Here is a 14,998-nt window from a genome sequence, read left to right as displayed (position 1 = left end):
TAAACCAGGAACCACGTGAAAGAACCGCTCTCAACGGGATAAGGGAACATGCCCAACACATATAAGCAAAAGCAGGCATGTATGTTAGAAGGGACATATTGAAATCACAGATTATAAGTGCCAGCACAAGACCACTGGACATCACTCCCTCAGCTTGATGGGATCGACATTTGCTTCTCGCTGCACTTGGCAGCTGCTGGGTTTCTGGAGCGAAGAGGTGTCCTCACAGCTTTCAGTTGGAGGTGAATATGCCGACTTCTCCATTTAAATTTCCAGGAGGAAGAGGCATACTAGCAGCTTTCCCTCACTGAAGGAAGTGCTGTTGATCAAGGTCCAGGGAACCGGTGGCCTTTTGAAAGCCACTGAACTGGCTTGCAAGCCACTGATACATCATCTACCCCAGACTCTTAACATTGCCCCTTCCACTTAATATTTACTCATGAGATGTGAAAGCACGACTCTTTCCTTTGAGAGCTTATTGGAGCCCCTCCTGTGTGAGCTATCTCCATGAACAGCCTGTGTGGAGAGGGAAGGAATGATTTGTTTCAACTTTCCTCCCTTTATGCATACACATATGACTGTTGACTGCAGTGAACAAGCCCCAAGCATGACAAAGACAATGAAATGTCTCTATCTTTTATGGGATTTTCTTAAAACAGGAGGGGATTGCTAGACTTTCTTCCCAGCCTGCCTCAGTCTGAACGTTCTACTGAAACCTCTTCAGGATCACAGGAACATGAAGATCCAAAAGGACAGGCAGGAGCATTGGTTGGGCGTGGAACCTAGGACTGTTGGATAGAGGGGGAATTCGACCACTAAACCGCCGAATGCACCGTGATTTCAGGACTCACAGTAAATGCCTCAGTACTGCTTGGAAAATGGCAAGGGAGTGTTATCCTGTGACTGGTGGACTAGGAATGCAGTCCAGTATAAAAAGAATAGTTGGAATACATAGAACCCGGATGGTGGAGTGGTTAAGCGTTGGGCTGTAGACCCCAAGGGCATCAGCTCGAAACCACCAGTTGATCTGAGGGAGAAAGAAGAGGCTTTCTACTCCTGTAAAGAGGTACAGCTTTGGAAATGCACAGGGGGAGTTTGATGGTGTCCTCTAGAGTCACTAGGAATCAGCATTGTCTCGATGATAGTGAGTTTGTTCTGTTTTAGTTAAAATAAAAAGTTCATAATAAAAAATCCTACCTTGCAGATGTTGTCTTTAGGACAGCCTTGACTGACATTGACAAGAGTTAGGTTGTTGGTTGCACTGCTGGTTGAATTTGGGAAGAATTCTAGATTTTGGAATTTAACTTATTGTTAACTTTTGGAGAGAGTCTGTGAAGAACCTCCATTAACTTGAGTCATTAGTCAGGCAGGTCACACATGTAGATGATACATCCTCTTTTAGAAACTTAATTGGCATTAATCCATATATGAAATCATTCCATAGTTCATCCACGTCCAGCAGAACTGTACATTTGCTACCACAAGGTGTTGTCGGGATATATCCTCTTTGGATAATCCAGGTAGGAGAAGAGAAGAGGTAGGTTCTAGATGTTGTGAAGATGGACATAATTCAATTTTATTTGGCTTGATTTTTCAAAGCTATCAAGTGGACACCACTAACAACAAGTCTACTCATTTTGGAGAACTTGCAGTCAGCATTGCTGGTCTACCATGCTCTAGCTAGGCGCTGATATTTTTATAGGTGCTGTTTTCTAAAGCCAGAAGTAAATCTGATGGTTAATGGCTATAAACAAATATGGAGAGGCTGAAGTTCTCACCAAAACTCTTGTCAAGTTTAAAAGCAGCAAATCCAATGGAGTCAGCGCGACCAAACCTGCCGCCCACATTCACTATAATGAATATGATGAGAGGAGGAGAAATGAAGAGTAAAGCACTACAAGTAAGAAGCACAAAAAAATCCCAACGACTTCTCTACTTTTACTTACCGTATATACTCAAATATGAGCCGGCCCGAGTGTGAGCCGAGCCGCCTAATTACTACCTGGGAAACCAGAAAAACGGACTCACTCGGATATAAGCTAGGGTGGGAAATGCAGAAGCTATTGGTGAGTTTCAATAATCAAAACAAATGAAAATAAAATTACTAAAATTTGAGACATCAGTGGGGTAATGTATTTAAATATTTATTTTAAATAAAAACATCAATAAAAGGACAACAAGTCATTTAACATTAGTAAACCAGCACAGTAAGTGGAAAATAGGTTCAACAATAACAATAAGGTATCAACAATGATACCTTAAAAGTACTATTCCCTGAGCTCAATCAGCAACCAAGCTAAAATGTAGAGTTAAAATCCTTCAAAACTGGATTCCTCATCATCATCATATCCCAGTGCAGAGCTTCAGCTGGTGTGAGGTCATCATAGACGCTGTCCTCACTGAGATCCGTCATCATCATCACTGCTGTCATTTTCATACAAAGCGCGGTCTTCACTGCCATCCACAGCATTACTAATACTACATTTCTGGAAGGCACGTCACACCATGTCTTCTGGAATGTCTTCCCATGCATCTCAAACCCACTTTGCTATTAACTCTATGTCAGGCTTCATGAGATTTCCTCCTTTTGTTAGTCGGGCTTTACCAGATGACATCCACTCATGCCACATCCTTCGCACACGTCTTTAAAAGGCTTATTCAAAGATGTATCCAGAGGCTGCAGTACAGATGTAAACCTACCTGGAATAATGGCTAAAGTAACTTTACTAGATTTTGCCAATTTTTTTTATGTCAGACGATAGGTGGGCTCTGAACATATCCCAAACAAGTAATGATGGCTTTTTCTTTAAGGCTGTTCCTGGTCGTCGGTTCCAAATTTCTTCCAGCCATTTTTTTGTTCCGTTTTCATCCACCAGCCTTTAACAGGTGCACGCACAGCAATTCTTGCTTGGAAATTGATCTTTTTAGGCAAGGTCTTTCTTTTAAAACTAAGGACAGGATTCAGCTTAGTTCCATTAGCCAAACATGATAGAACAAATGTAAAGTGGGTTTTTTTTCATTTCCTGTGGTTTTTAGAAAAATGTTTTTTTCTCCTAAACTTGCCATAGTTCTGTTGCTTGGAAGATCAAAAGTCATGCCAGTTTCATACACCTTCCCAATATCTGCCAGGTCATAATTATAAATCCTTCTTTGTTTTATAATAAATGACTGGAATGACATAATTTTTCCTTCAAGGTCTTGTGGCAGTTTCTGGGAAATCTTTGTTCTTTGTCTCAAACATAGTAGGCCAAACCTATTCAAGAAGTGGGTACACCACTCTGCTGATGCAGCAAATTTTTCAATGCCTGGTGCTTTATATTTGTCATCCTTAGCCATTTGTAGAGCACATATGTGGATTCCCATGCATGCTACACAGTAACCATTTTAATGACATTCCATAACCAATTTATGCAATTCACTCTCTAGAGCCCCATAAAAAGACGTTAAACCATGATGAGCTTTTTTAGCTTTTGCAATCTGTTCCAAGTCAGCCTTCATTTTCTGCCACTCCCTCACATGCTTTTCATCAACACAGAATTCCCTACCTGCAATACTGTTATTGCTCTCTTCTGCTCTTGACACAACCTTCATTTTGAAACCAGCCTCATATGACCAGAGTTTTTGTTTTGGTCAAGAGTATCCACTTAATAGGATTAAAAAACAGGACTTTGGAAAAGAACTTTCATGGTAATGCCCCCCACCCCGACCCAGTGATGTGTTAGCCGGAAAGAAGTGGGGGAGTTCATGCGGGGGCGGGGGATGCAAGATGTGAATTAACACTGAGACCAGATGGGAGTGACTGAGTGCAGACACAGCCTTACCAGTTCAGCTGCCTGAGTAAGTGAATCACTACGGGTGCTTCTGAGAATTGGAGCCAACCACGTCATAGGATGGCTCTGATTGTTTAGATGTGAGTAAACAAACATTCAAAGCCCTGCAGTGTCAGCGAGGCTTTGAATGATCAGCGGAGAAATGGCAATCACCCACTAGATAACTGGCGCTCGTCCACTTACCTCAGGGACCCCACCGAGATGTTACACCTAGCTGAGGTACCAATGACCTGTGTATAAGCTGAACCCCAGTTTTTCAACACATTTTTTGTGCTGAAAAACTCAGCTTATACATGACTATATACGGCAATTCAAAACAGGCTTATTCAAAGGTACATGGATTTGGTTTCATTTTTCTGATCTTCTGACTTTCATCCTCAAAATCACTATATTTTTATTGATGTGCCAAAGCAGAGGGACATTTGTATGCTTATATCATTTTTCTATATAATTTAGTGAGTGAGAAGCCATGGTGACATAGTGTTTATGTGCCGTGCTGCCAACCTCAAAGTCAGTAGTTCAAAACCATCAGCTGCTCCTGGAGAGAGAGACAAAGTTTTCTACTTCCATAAAGTTGCAACTTTGGAAATCCACAGGGGAAGTTCTACCTTGTCTTACAGGATCACCGAGGCAGCATCAATTCCGTGGCAGTGAGTGTGACTTTGGCTTTATACTAGTTGGTGGTGTTTGTGAAATGACAGCTGCATTTCTGCCTTTTACTGTTGTACTACTGGCTTCAGGGAATTGACAGCTGAGATCCGTGCATTACAAAAGAGTCAAAGATTTCTGTAAAGATAAATTTAAGAGCATCCCTTTCACCTCCCGGGAGAGCTGGAGTAATGTGGTAGAGTATCAGACACAACTGTCCCTGGAGGAAATTTGGAGTTCAATAGCACTGCCTGCAACATTCATAAGCCCTCTATTAAAACAGTTGCAGTATTTGCTTTTTTTACTTTATGAAGACCAGAAATCAAGAATTGGATTAGCAAATCCTCTTTTGAAGTGACTGCTCAATTCATGTTACAAGGCAAAGAAGTTAGGTGTGACACAGAAAGAGAAGAGTCATTCATTCTGTGGTCAGAGTTAGAATGAGATGGATGGAAGACAGAGAAAGATGAGTGGACAACATTGAATAGCGAACCTCTCTGTGTTTTTTGTGGTCGGTGGTGATAGTAATGCACTAATGTTGCATTACCATCAATATGCATCTCATCAAATCAATTTGTAATAAAATCATTACTTGATATTAAAGGCAATGGTGATATATTATGTACAAAACAAACAAAAATTCCTGCCTCATAAAGCTTGGATTCAGATCGATGGACACAGATTTTAAAAACAGAGAAGCAAATGATATGTCAGATAATAATGAGTGTTTTGGTCTAAAATAAAGCAGACTGAAAGGGGCACAGGGTCAGCAGGGAGTCGGGGGATTGGTTATATTCAGTCAGGGAGAAAGTGAGGGACTTTTAAAGAAGTTCTTTGGGCTTTAACTATTGCATATACACTGATAAAACCAAAATTATTATTGGAAGCGCATAACATTTAGATATTACATCTATATTCATATTTGAACAAAGACCTTTAAAAGCAGATATAGTTAGAGTAATATTTAATATTCTGCTTTATTCCCCTGTCAACTCATAAACTCGTTCTCATTTTTATTACATTTTGCTATCTTTTGATTGAGATTCTCTTGCTTTGTTCTGTTGTAGTTGCGGTTTTTAAAAATTTTTTGATTGTTTGTTTACATGAATTAATTTCTTTAAATGAAATTTAGGATAAGCAAATCTATAGACACAACTAGATTAATAGTTTCTTAGACTTGTGACAGATGACGGGAAGGGACACCAGGGAGTTAATAATAATGGATACAAGAATTAAAATGTTCTCAAATTGATTGGGGTGATAAATGTTCAAGTCACGTTAAGGTACTTAAATATTTTATCATATTACACCTGGGTTCTATATCAATAAAAATTAAATAAGATCAAAGCCATTAAAAAGAAAATTTAAAAATATTAAAGTAGAATTATAATTACAATAATTCAAGAGCGAATTGATGGTGGTGACTTGGGGCAGTGGAGTTAGTGAGAACTGGTCAGAATTGGGTCATATTTTTAAGGTGGAACAAACAGAACTTTCTGGGGCAAGGTCATCTCTAGCATTCCTAGGCCACGAACTAAAAGCGAGGTTTCCATTTGCAGAGATGGGAGTCGGTGGGGGAGGTGGGGAGGAGGTGGTGAGAACTAGCCTGCATACTAAATTTGAGATGCCTGTTAGATATCTTGGAAGTCCTAGATGGGACAAGCAGTTTCCAGTCAATGCAAAACCTTATGGTTTTTCGTTCAAACCCCAAACCCACTAAGCAATACCTTAAATGCAAGACATGACGATCTGCTTCTGTAAAGATCACAACCAGAAAACCCCACGGGACACTTCTAATCTCTAACACTGGGCATCACCATAAACTGGCCTCAACTTCACAGTCACTTCTTTTTTAGATATCCAAATGGAAGAATCCATGGGAAAGTGAATGTAGAGGCAACATGTAAGTATGATGAGCACTTGCAATAATAATTTTGTATTTATCAGGACATATATGGTAGTAAAGGATGGCATGTAATTACCAAAGAAAGGCATACTGCATGGTTTAAAATAATGAAAGGTGCACATCAGGGCTGTATCCTCTCACCATACTTGTTCAATCTGTGTGCTGAGCAAATCCAAAGAGAAGCTGGTTTATATGAAGAAGAATTCAGCATCAGGATTGTGAGTAGGCTTATGACCAACCTACGACATGAGGAGGCCCAACCTCGCCTGCTGACAATGAGGCCAGAGGATATGAAGCACTTGCTGCTGTGAAGCAAGGATCGCAGCCTGCAGTGTGGGTGAACACTCAACGCAAAGAAGACTAGAATCCTCACAACAGACCAACAGGTAACGTCATAGTAGATGAAGAAAACATGGACGCTTGGATGCACAATCAATGTTCATGGAGGCAGCAGTCAAGAGGTCAAAAGATGGGTTGTATTATGTACATCTGTAGTGCAAGATTTTTTTTTAAATATTGAAAAGCAAGGATGTTACTTTGAGGACTAAGATGCTCCTGAGTCAAGCAGTGGCATTTTCTATCTCCTATGCACATACGACAGTTGGACATGGCATAAGGAAGGCTGAAGAATGGATGCAATTGGATGGTGGTGCTAGAGAGGAACAGTGAAGGTTCCGTTGGCTGCTGAAAGGGCAAATCAATCTGTCTTGGAAGAACTAAGGACAGAGTGCTCCTTAGAGGCAAGGTTGGCAAGACATATGTGTGACCACTCCCTGGAGAAGGACATCATGTTTGGCAAAATGTGCGGGGGGGTGGGGGGGCAAAACAGAGGATGGCCTTTAATGAGATGGATTGACACCATGACTGCCACCAGCGGCTCCGCTGTAGGAGCAAGGGTGAGGCTGGCACAGGATTGTGCAGTTTCTTCTGTTGTGTGTAGGCCGCTCTGGATCGTAACTGACTTGATGGCACCTAGCAACAACAACAACAATGAAGTGAGCACATATAGAGACTCGAAGAGATCCAAGAACTGAATCTGGAGCCATTAGCCATTTGGAGGTCAAGGGGATGAAGAAAGGGCAGCCGGTGAGCGAGGAGGGAAGCCTGGTGCAGAAAGAGATTTCGGGAGAGGGGACTGTTCAGTCCTGTCCACTGCTGCTGACAGATCATCGGCTCCTGACTGACACCTCACCACTGAATGCTATAATAGAGTCACTAGTGAACTGGGCATTGTCTTAAAGAGACTGCTCTTCAAATGTTTACACCCCCGTCAGAATCTGAAAAAAAAAAAAAAACAAAAGAAAAAATTGTCCCACCTCACTCAGGAGTATTTCAATGTCATCTCACTGTCCGCCTGAAATGGGGACAAAGGTAAGACATGTGTAACTCAGCTGAATTTGCCTGGGCAACCATTCATGTTCTAAGACTTGCTGCATTTTCAGAACTCTGACTTGGTTTCCTACAGGAACATTGCATTTTGAACTTGCATGTGGAGACCGCCTGCTCCAGGCAACTACAGGTAGTTTTCAAAGTGTGCTGCGCGATAAAATAACCCTGCTTGAAGAGGTTAAACTCTCTGAATGTATAACAACCCATTCATATGAGATGAAATGCTTATTAAGAGTATTTGACTCTTAAAGCGCCAGAGGTTTAGCTATCTGCACTGAATCCGGGCGAGGGGCCATGGGGGTAACCCTGCTGGTCATCCTGGGATGCCTGTGGCATCACTTTGTAGATCTAGATTAAAAGGCATAAAACGTACAAAACTGTTTCTTTTTGTTTGTTTGCTTTTCCTTAGAAGCTTGACTTTCCAGAAGCACTATTCTTCAGAAACCACGAGCAAGCAGTCAGATTTGCTATAAGATGTTAGAAAGGCCGGAAGCCACACAGCCCTTGTCTGTAGCCATAGAGGGGAATGAGCCTCATTTGTTATGAATATGTCATGAAGAGGGACAACACATGCAAATGAGAAATAAGTGCAACATATTTTAATGCTTGATGGAACAGAAGATGAAATTTTGTAAGAACTACCAGTCCCTCAGGGTTACCATCCTCCTGGGTTGGGTTGGGAGGAAGACCCCCTCAGTGATAATGACGCACTGTGAGCCAACCATGGGATGTGGCTGACACAATGTAATCGGAGACTGGGAAATACACGAATGTTATCTGGAATAAGGCTGCTTCTAATCATATGTTACTCTGTATTGCTGTGTCAGGCTGTACCTGGGCACATCGGAGAGGAAATAAACATAAGTGAACTGATTCCAAAGAAAGAAATTGAATGAGGAAATGTCTGAAAACAATGCTGTGGGGAAAACAGGACCCCCTGGAGGGGTTTTAGCATGTAGAAGTGTTGGCCTGGATCATACAAAATACTTCTCTTCAAATGTAGGCTGTCTTTCGTTTTCCTCACCGAAGTAAAGAGAAAGACGGAAGCTTTATATCAGTATGGTTTTAAGAGTTCAACTACTGACAATGATCAAAAATGATGGGTAATCATATTTTAATCCAGTAGACAGAAACACTTTTTGGGCAGTTCTAGCAAGGTAGAATGAGTGAGTTCTCCATCGCTAGAGATGTTTAAGCACAGGTTTGGACCCTTACACTGGGACCCGCATAACACTGTAAACCATTTTAATCATGTAACCAAACCCCTCTGTACCTGACCTATTGTCACCAAGTCCATCTAACTCCCACTAGGTGGCCTGAGAGGACAGACAAGCACCGCCCTATAGGGTTCCCAAGGCTGAGACGAACTGATATATCTTTTGAAAAGGCTTGTGGGTATGAAGTGCCGGGCCTTTCAATTAGCAACTGCGTGCTTAAGGACCGCAACCTGGGGCCTTTCTTCTATCCCCAAGAGACTGTCCTACTAAGGGGGTAAGACTCACAGATTCTAGGTGTCTGGCTGAAGATAACACATGGAAACATCCTCTACAAAGGAAGCATTCCCCAAGGGAAAACATGCTTCTGAACAGTTGTGGAAGCTCCGTGTTCTTATACACAGTCAACACACAGTGAGGTATGCTGAGATGAGCTTGCAGGACGGTCTAAGAACTAAACATGGGGAAGCATCTCACAGAGCTCTTCATACTACGAGACCTGATCTTCTAAAGATCTTTAAGACACTGAGATTCCCTCGGTCCTCCTTTGTTGAGTTAGCCAGCTCATTCCTCCACCAAGTCTGCTTGTACGTTGAGAAGTATCACCACGGGTAGGAAATACGAAGGTGAAACACAAAGTCAAACTTGCCTTTGGTGCTTTTGAGCACGTCTCCTCTCTTCTGGGCACGTAGCATGTACAATAACCAACATTCCATGTTCTCATTAAGGCCTATTATTATCTTTTGTGGTGGGCATAAACTCCCCAGTAAATACTCTTAATAGAAATATAAATAGTTTCGTTTGGTGGTGGTACGGAAAAACAACATTTTCCTTAAACGCACACCAGGAATTTTCAGGAAGAAAAGATTTTACAGAAATGCTGTGCCCTACAAAGTAATCATTTGAAGACAGCATTTTAAAAAAATGAGGGTTAAAGAGTTTCAAACAGTGTGAGGAATAAAGAAGCTGAAGCGTCTTGGGGAAAGGGTGAACATATCAGTAACTAGGTTTTAAAATCTCATGAGTTTCTAAGTTGGGTAAAAAAGGAACCAGAGAAAACCAGACACACTGGCCTGGCATCCCTTGAATCGATTTACTAGGACAGTTAGCACCACTGTGGCCAGTATTAACCTCATGGGTCACTGTGTCTGGAAACCAGTCAAAGTGAGGCAGCATCTGTTTGTTATTTTGTATCTGTAGTAAAAATATTGCCTTGTGTCAATTAAATTTTTCTTCAAAAACAGAATATTGCCCAAGCGTAATTTCCCTCCTTGAAAATAACCCCACAGAACAACTTGGCATTCCATTTAAAATATTACATAGAGCCAGCAGATGCCATATTTCATTGTCTAACAGGTCCATGATTTGTAATGAATATTGTGGTCAGGGAGAAACCCGTGAATAGTTAATGTTTAGCAATTCATACATAGGACCGAGGGTTTAGCCTAAGACTGGTTTTCATTTTGGCTCCTATAAAGCAGAGAACTCTACTTACCAGATGTTGTCCTCCTTCAAGTTATTCTAAAATCATGGGAAAATTACTGCTGAACTTCAAAGCAGACTGTTGAAATTACCTCTCAGACTTTGTCAATATAAGATAATAATAAAAAGAAACAGGTACATATTGATCACTATCAACAGCAATCTCTGGAATGATGTTGGAAGTTAGGGACTTTGAAGTAAATTTCTAGCGACGGTTTGCTAGAGAAATTAGTTCTATTACTTCCCAGCATCTACCAAGCTTCACTGTTGTTACTCCCTGTGTTTTCCTTTCCTCTCTCTCCTTTCCTTTGAAGACACCCACCTAGAACATTTTTCCCACTGCGGCCCTGGAAAGTATACGTTTGAATCAAGTTTCTGGTTTGTACACGTGCTTGACTTCCACATCAACTTGAGCCAAGTGTGAATGGCCGAGAAGAGGGCAAGGGAATGGTTATCGACTGAGCACCTAATGTGCCCAAGACATGGTGCTTGGACTTGGTATCGACTGGTTCCATGTCTAAAGCCCTTCTCTCCAAAATATTATTTCACTTTCAAACAAGATTCACAATAAAAATCTGACACCCAGAAAATAGTAACATGGTGATGTCATTCACTAGGATGAAAAGCCCATTGGCATAGATTTTTTTTTTTTGGTTTTGTTTGGTTTCTGCTCTGCAGGATTGAAACCCCAGTGTCTCCCCATCCACTTGAAGTTAATTAAAGCACATCACTACCCTATTCCTTTATCTCATCGCCAGAAGGAAAGCCAGCAGCAGGGGTAAGGAGGGGTCATTAGGTGTCATCACGGGTAGAAGCAGAGTGGTTGCTGCTCTGCTCTGAGTCTCCCCCCCCCTCTGGACACACACCCCTCCCCCCGGGTTCCCAGCCTCTCTCACCTCTCATACACCTCAGGCCTGTGTAGGGCCGGTGGCAATCACACTGGTAACCAAACCACAGGTTGATGCAGCGTCCTCTATTTTCACAAGGTTGGCTGTCACACCAATCCTTTCTCACACAGCCGGCCTTGACATTGAACGACAGGCCGGATGAAATGTTCTCTGAGGTAATGGGATTCGAATCCATCCTAATGTCCCGGAGACAGCCTACAAACGGAGGTGGGGATGGGATATGATAGGTGCTAAGCAGAACGTCACCGTGTTTGCTCGTTTCCCTTGGGAAGCCACCCAAAAAGGAGTTTTGGAAAATGCACCTTGGTCGATTCCTTTCAAATGGAGACGGCGCGCGCGCGGTGCATTTCTCTGCGCAGGCATAGTCATCGAGCAAGGTGAGGGTCACGGTCTCCGCAAACGTTATCTCCACGGAATGCCACTCTCCGTCGCTGGTGTTGTGCGGAAGACGCAGCAGGGCCGAGGACTGACGCCTGGCTTGAACGGATAGGTGAAGACGCCCGGCCCGCAGCTCGAGCCTCACAAAGGCGCTCCCGCGGCCTCGGAGGAGCAGCAGGGCCGTCCCTTGGACAATCCGGTACCGCAGAGCGGTGTCACAAGCGGAGTCCTTGCTTGTTCCTGAGCCACCTGCCACCCTCAGGAAGCCGTTGCCCTCAAAAGAAAGGGTGGTGCCCGTTTCACAACACGGTCCCGTATAGCCAGGTGGACACAGGCAGCTGAACCCATGCGGGCCATTTTGCAAGTGAGGAATGCATCTTCCGTTGTGGAGGCACGGATGATGGAGACATCCTAGGAGAGCATCAGCACAGTCTTCTCCTCCAAAAGAGGCTCTGGAATGGGGGTCAACGGGGCACCGGCAAGTGTAATTGCCAGGCGTGTTTTCGCAGGTGCCACCATTTTGGCAAGGATTTGAAGTGCATTCATTAATGTCCTCTTCACAGTGGGTGCCTGTAAAATAGTAAAGGATCGGACGTGACTAGATATCCACATGCTAGAAGCCGAGGCTTTACATAAGTCTATGCATGGCTTTTGAGGAAATGAGTAGATTAGGTTAGGGCTATTATAAAGGGACCTATTAGTCTTGGAGGATAGTAATCCTTATAAATAGTCTTGGAAGAAATCTACAATAGATGGCATCCTAGTGTGTATGTGTGATGGCAGCTCTTGGATTCTTCATGGGTCACATACATTGGTTGTCTCAGGTTGACTCTCATGTCAGATACATAGGAAACATTCATTGACGTCATAAAAAATGAAGAAGAAGAAAAGATTGCTCCAGGCAGGAATGCTAGGTATACTTGGTGATTTGGGGGATCCTCTCTCAGATTTTGTGTGGCAGGTCCTGGGCTGGTGATTTCACTCTATTCTGCTGGGAAACACGATTGGACTCCACAGAGGGCTTCTAAGCAGAGAACGGAAGGTCCCATTTCCCCAACTCCATGAGCTGAGAAGAGTATTCCGTAGCAAGCCCCTGCTTATATTTTTTTAATGCACCCTTTTCTTTACTTACTCACTTTGTGATTTTAAATAAAAGAAAGATATCTACTTAGAGAATTTTGACAATTCATTTAATCAAAGAAAAAAGAAGGGAAATAACACTTTAAGAGTGATAGTTACTGCTTTTCCAATGAAGTCCAAAATTTAGCCACAAGTGACAGAGTTCTATAGTAGCACATTATAGGTTTAACAACAATTTCATTGATATTATTTATTTATGCTGAACATATCTACTGATATTTTCAAGACATAATATTAGACCTATTTCATGTAAGCCTCAAAGCCACAGAGAAAGCAAGCCTTAAAAAGAGAGACCTTTATAAAGCATTTGGGCAGTCTGGCCCTAAAAAGAACATACGAGTCTCCATTTCCATAAATGTAATCTATGCCCTAATCACAATGTTCTACTGGTTTCTTTATGGTGGCTTCGACTTCCACAGAGATTTTCAGTCTCAGGTACACTCAGGGACAGTCCTCCTCTGCCCTATAGTGTCATCACTACAATTCTGTTGGGATACGAGTGAGGTGGGATTATTTTTGGGAGGTTAGGGGGCCCCAATGCATCATGTTCACTCACGATTCCATGCCTTTGTCGACACAAAATGGGAAGAAAACAAATGAGCAGCCAAGGCTGCTGTAGCCAAATGGTATGGTTGGTACCGATATTGGGATGCTTCATGGAATCCAGGACTATGTCCAACAGGTTGCCTTTTGCTAAACACGGTATAAAAAAAACCTAAAAACAAAACAAAACAAAAAACCAGCTTTGCAACCAAAAACGAAGAGTGCATACAACTGTTGCGGCAGGCTCAGTGTAACAGACCCACTGCGCTCCAGCCTGACTCCGAGAAAGCTCCAGGAGACAGACGCCCATAGATAGAAGGGGTCTGGAGAGGCATGAGGAGAATGGAGTAGTTGTACACAAATTCCTTAGAAATAAAATTTTTCCATTGAGTTTATTTCAATTTCCACTTAAGCAAATACAGAGTGACAAACAAAGAAACTAAATTAAGATCCTGCTGCAAGGAAACAGTGATTGAGCTACAGTCTGGGAAGGACTGAGGAGAGGGACAAAGATGGTAACGATACATGCATGATAAAAACAGAAGGAAAATTCAGATCATTTATTCAAAACAAAACAATGCCCCAAACAAGGTTAAAGTTTTCATTAACTTCTTGGTGGAGAAGGGCTGCTAAAACTTTTCTTGTTAGACATATCAGCAGAGTCTTATTTGATAAGAGGATTGGGGCTTAAAATGAATTCATAAATCCAAAATAGCATCTGATCAAACTGACCCTTGAAGCTTCCTTAAGAAGTTTTTACTTTGAGGACTAGCACTGCATCTCTCAACTGGAAGGACCGAGGCATGCATTCTGTTGCCGTTGTTTTAAATAGCCCGGGAGGCAATCATTTTCCTCTCTATTTTCTTCCATGTGTGGAGAGATTGATCACTTTCACGTGGCTGGCTTACTCCCCGCTCCCTCACACAAGCCTCTGCAGGAGGAGAGGTGACAATCTGATGAGTCTGGTTGGATAAAGTTGTGACACAGCTTCGTCTCCCCATTCTCACAGTCATCTCAAATCCCTGCTGTGCTTAGGTGCTATTGGGTTGATTGTAACTCATGTGACCCCAAGTGACAGAGGAGAACGAGCTGTCGCAGAGTATTTTCCAGGCTTTAATCAGATCACCATGTCTTTCTCCCTCCGAACCACCGGGTGGATGAGAGCTGCCAAGCTTTCAGATAGCTCGCAAGTGTTACATTCTCGTGCCACCAGGACTCCTCGGCAAATGCAAACCTCTGACCATCCACCTTCGCTGAAATAAAGTACCACTTGTTGTCTGTGATGTCATAATCTGCATATCTGAGGAGTGTTTGAATGTGTGTTTAAAGGCTCTTTGGGTGAACAGGCTGGCATATTTCCTTAGGCACCATATTTGAGTCAGCGTATCTGGTACGAGGTTCATGGCTTGATATTTATTAGTTGTGTGACCTTGGAAAACTATTAGTTTCCTTGTGTAACAATTTCTTCATGTGTGAAAATGAGGGTGATACCATTTGCTGTACTGCATTACTGTGCTTGAAAGTACCCCCAAACCGTGACTGGCCCAAAGCTGGTACTTC

The 14,998-nt window shown here is 42.5% G+C and overlaps 1 protein-coding gene across 1 annotated transcript in view; it reads right to left on the bottom strand.

The window, feature by feature from the left end:
- CRB1 (crumbs cell polarity complex component 1) overlaps positions 1-14,998 on the bottom strand; it is a 218,993-nt gene that overhangs the window by 62,368 nt on the left and 141,627 nt on the right. The window contains 3 exon segments of the mRNA XM_075541873.1: positions 1,198-1,361; positions 1,503-1,850; positions 11,366-12,325. Of these exon segments, the coding sequence (XP_075397988.1) occupies positions 1,198-1,361; positions 1,503-1,850; positions 11,366-12,325 (1,472 nt within the window).

Source organism: Tenrec ecaudatus, chromosome 1 (genome assembly GCF_050624435.1).
Source record: "Tenrec ecaudatus isolate mTenEca1 chromosome 1, mTenEca1.hap1, whole genome shotgun sequence".
NCBI lineage: Eukaryota > Metazoa > Chordata > Mammalia > Afrosoricida > Tenrecidae > Tenrec > Tenrec ecaudatus.
Note: the sequence above shows the minus strand (reverse complement) of the source record. Positions and strands in the feature narration are given on the sequence as shown.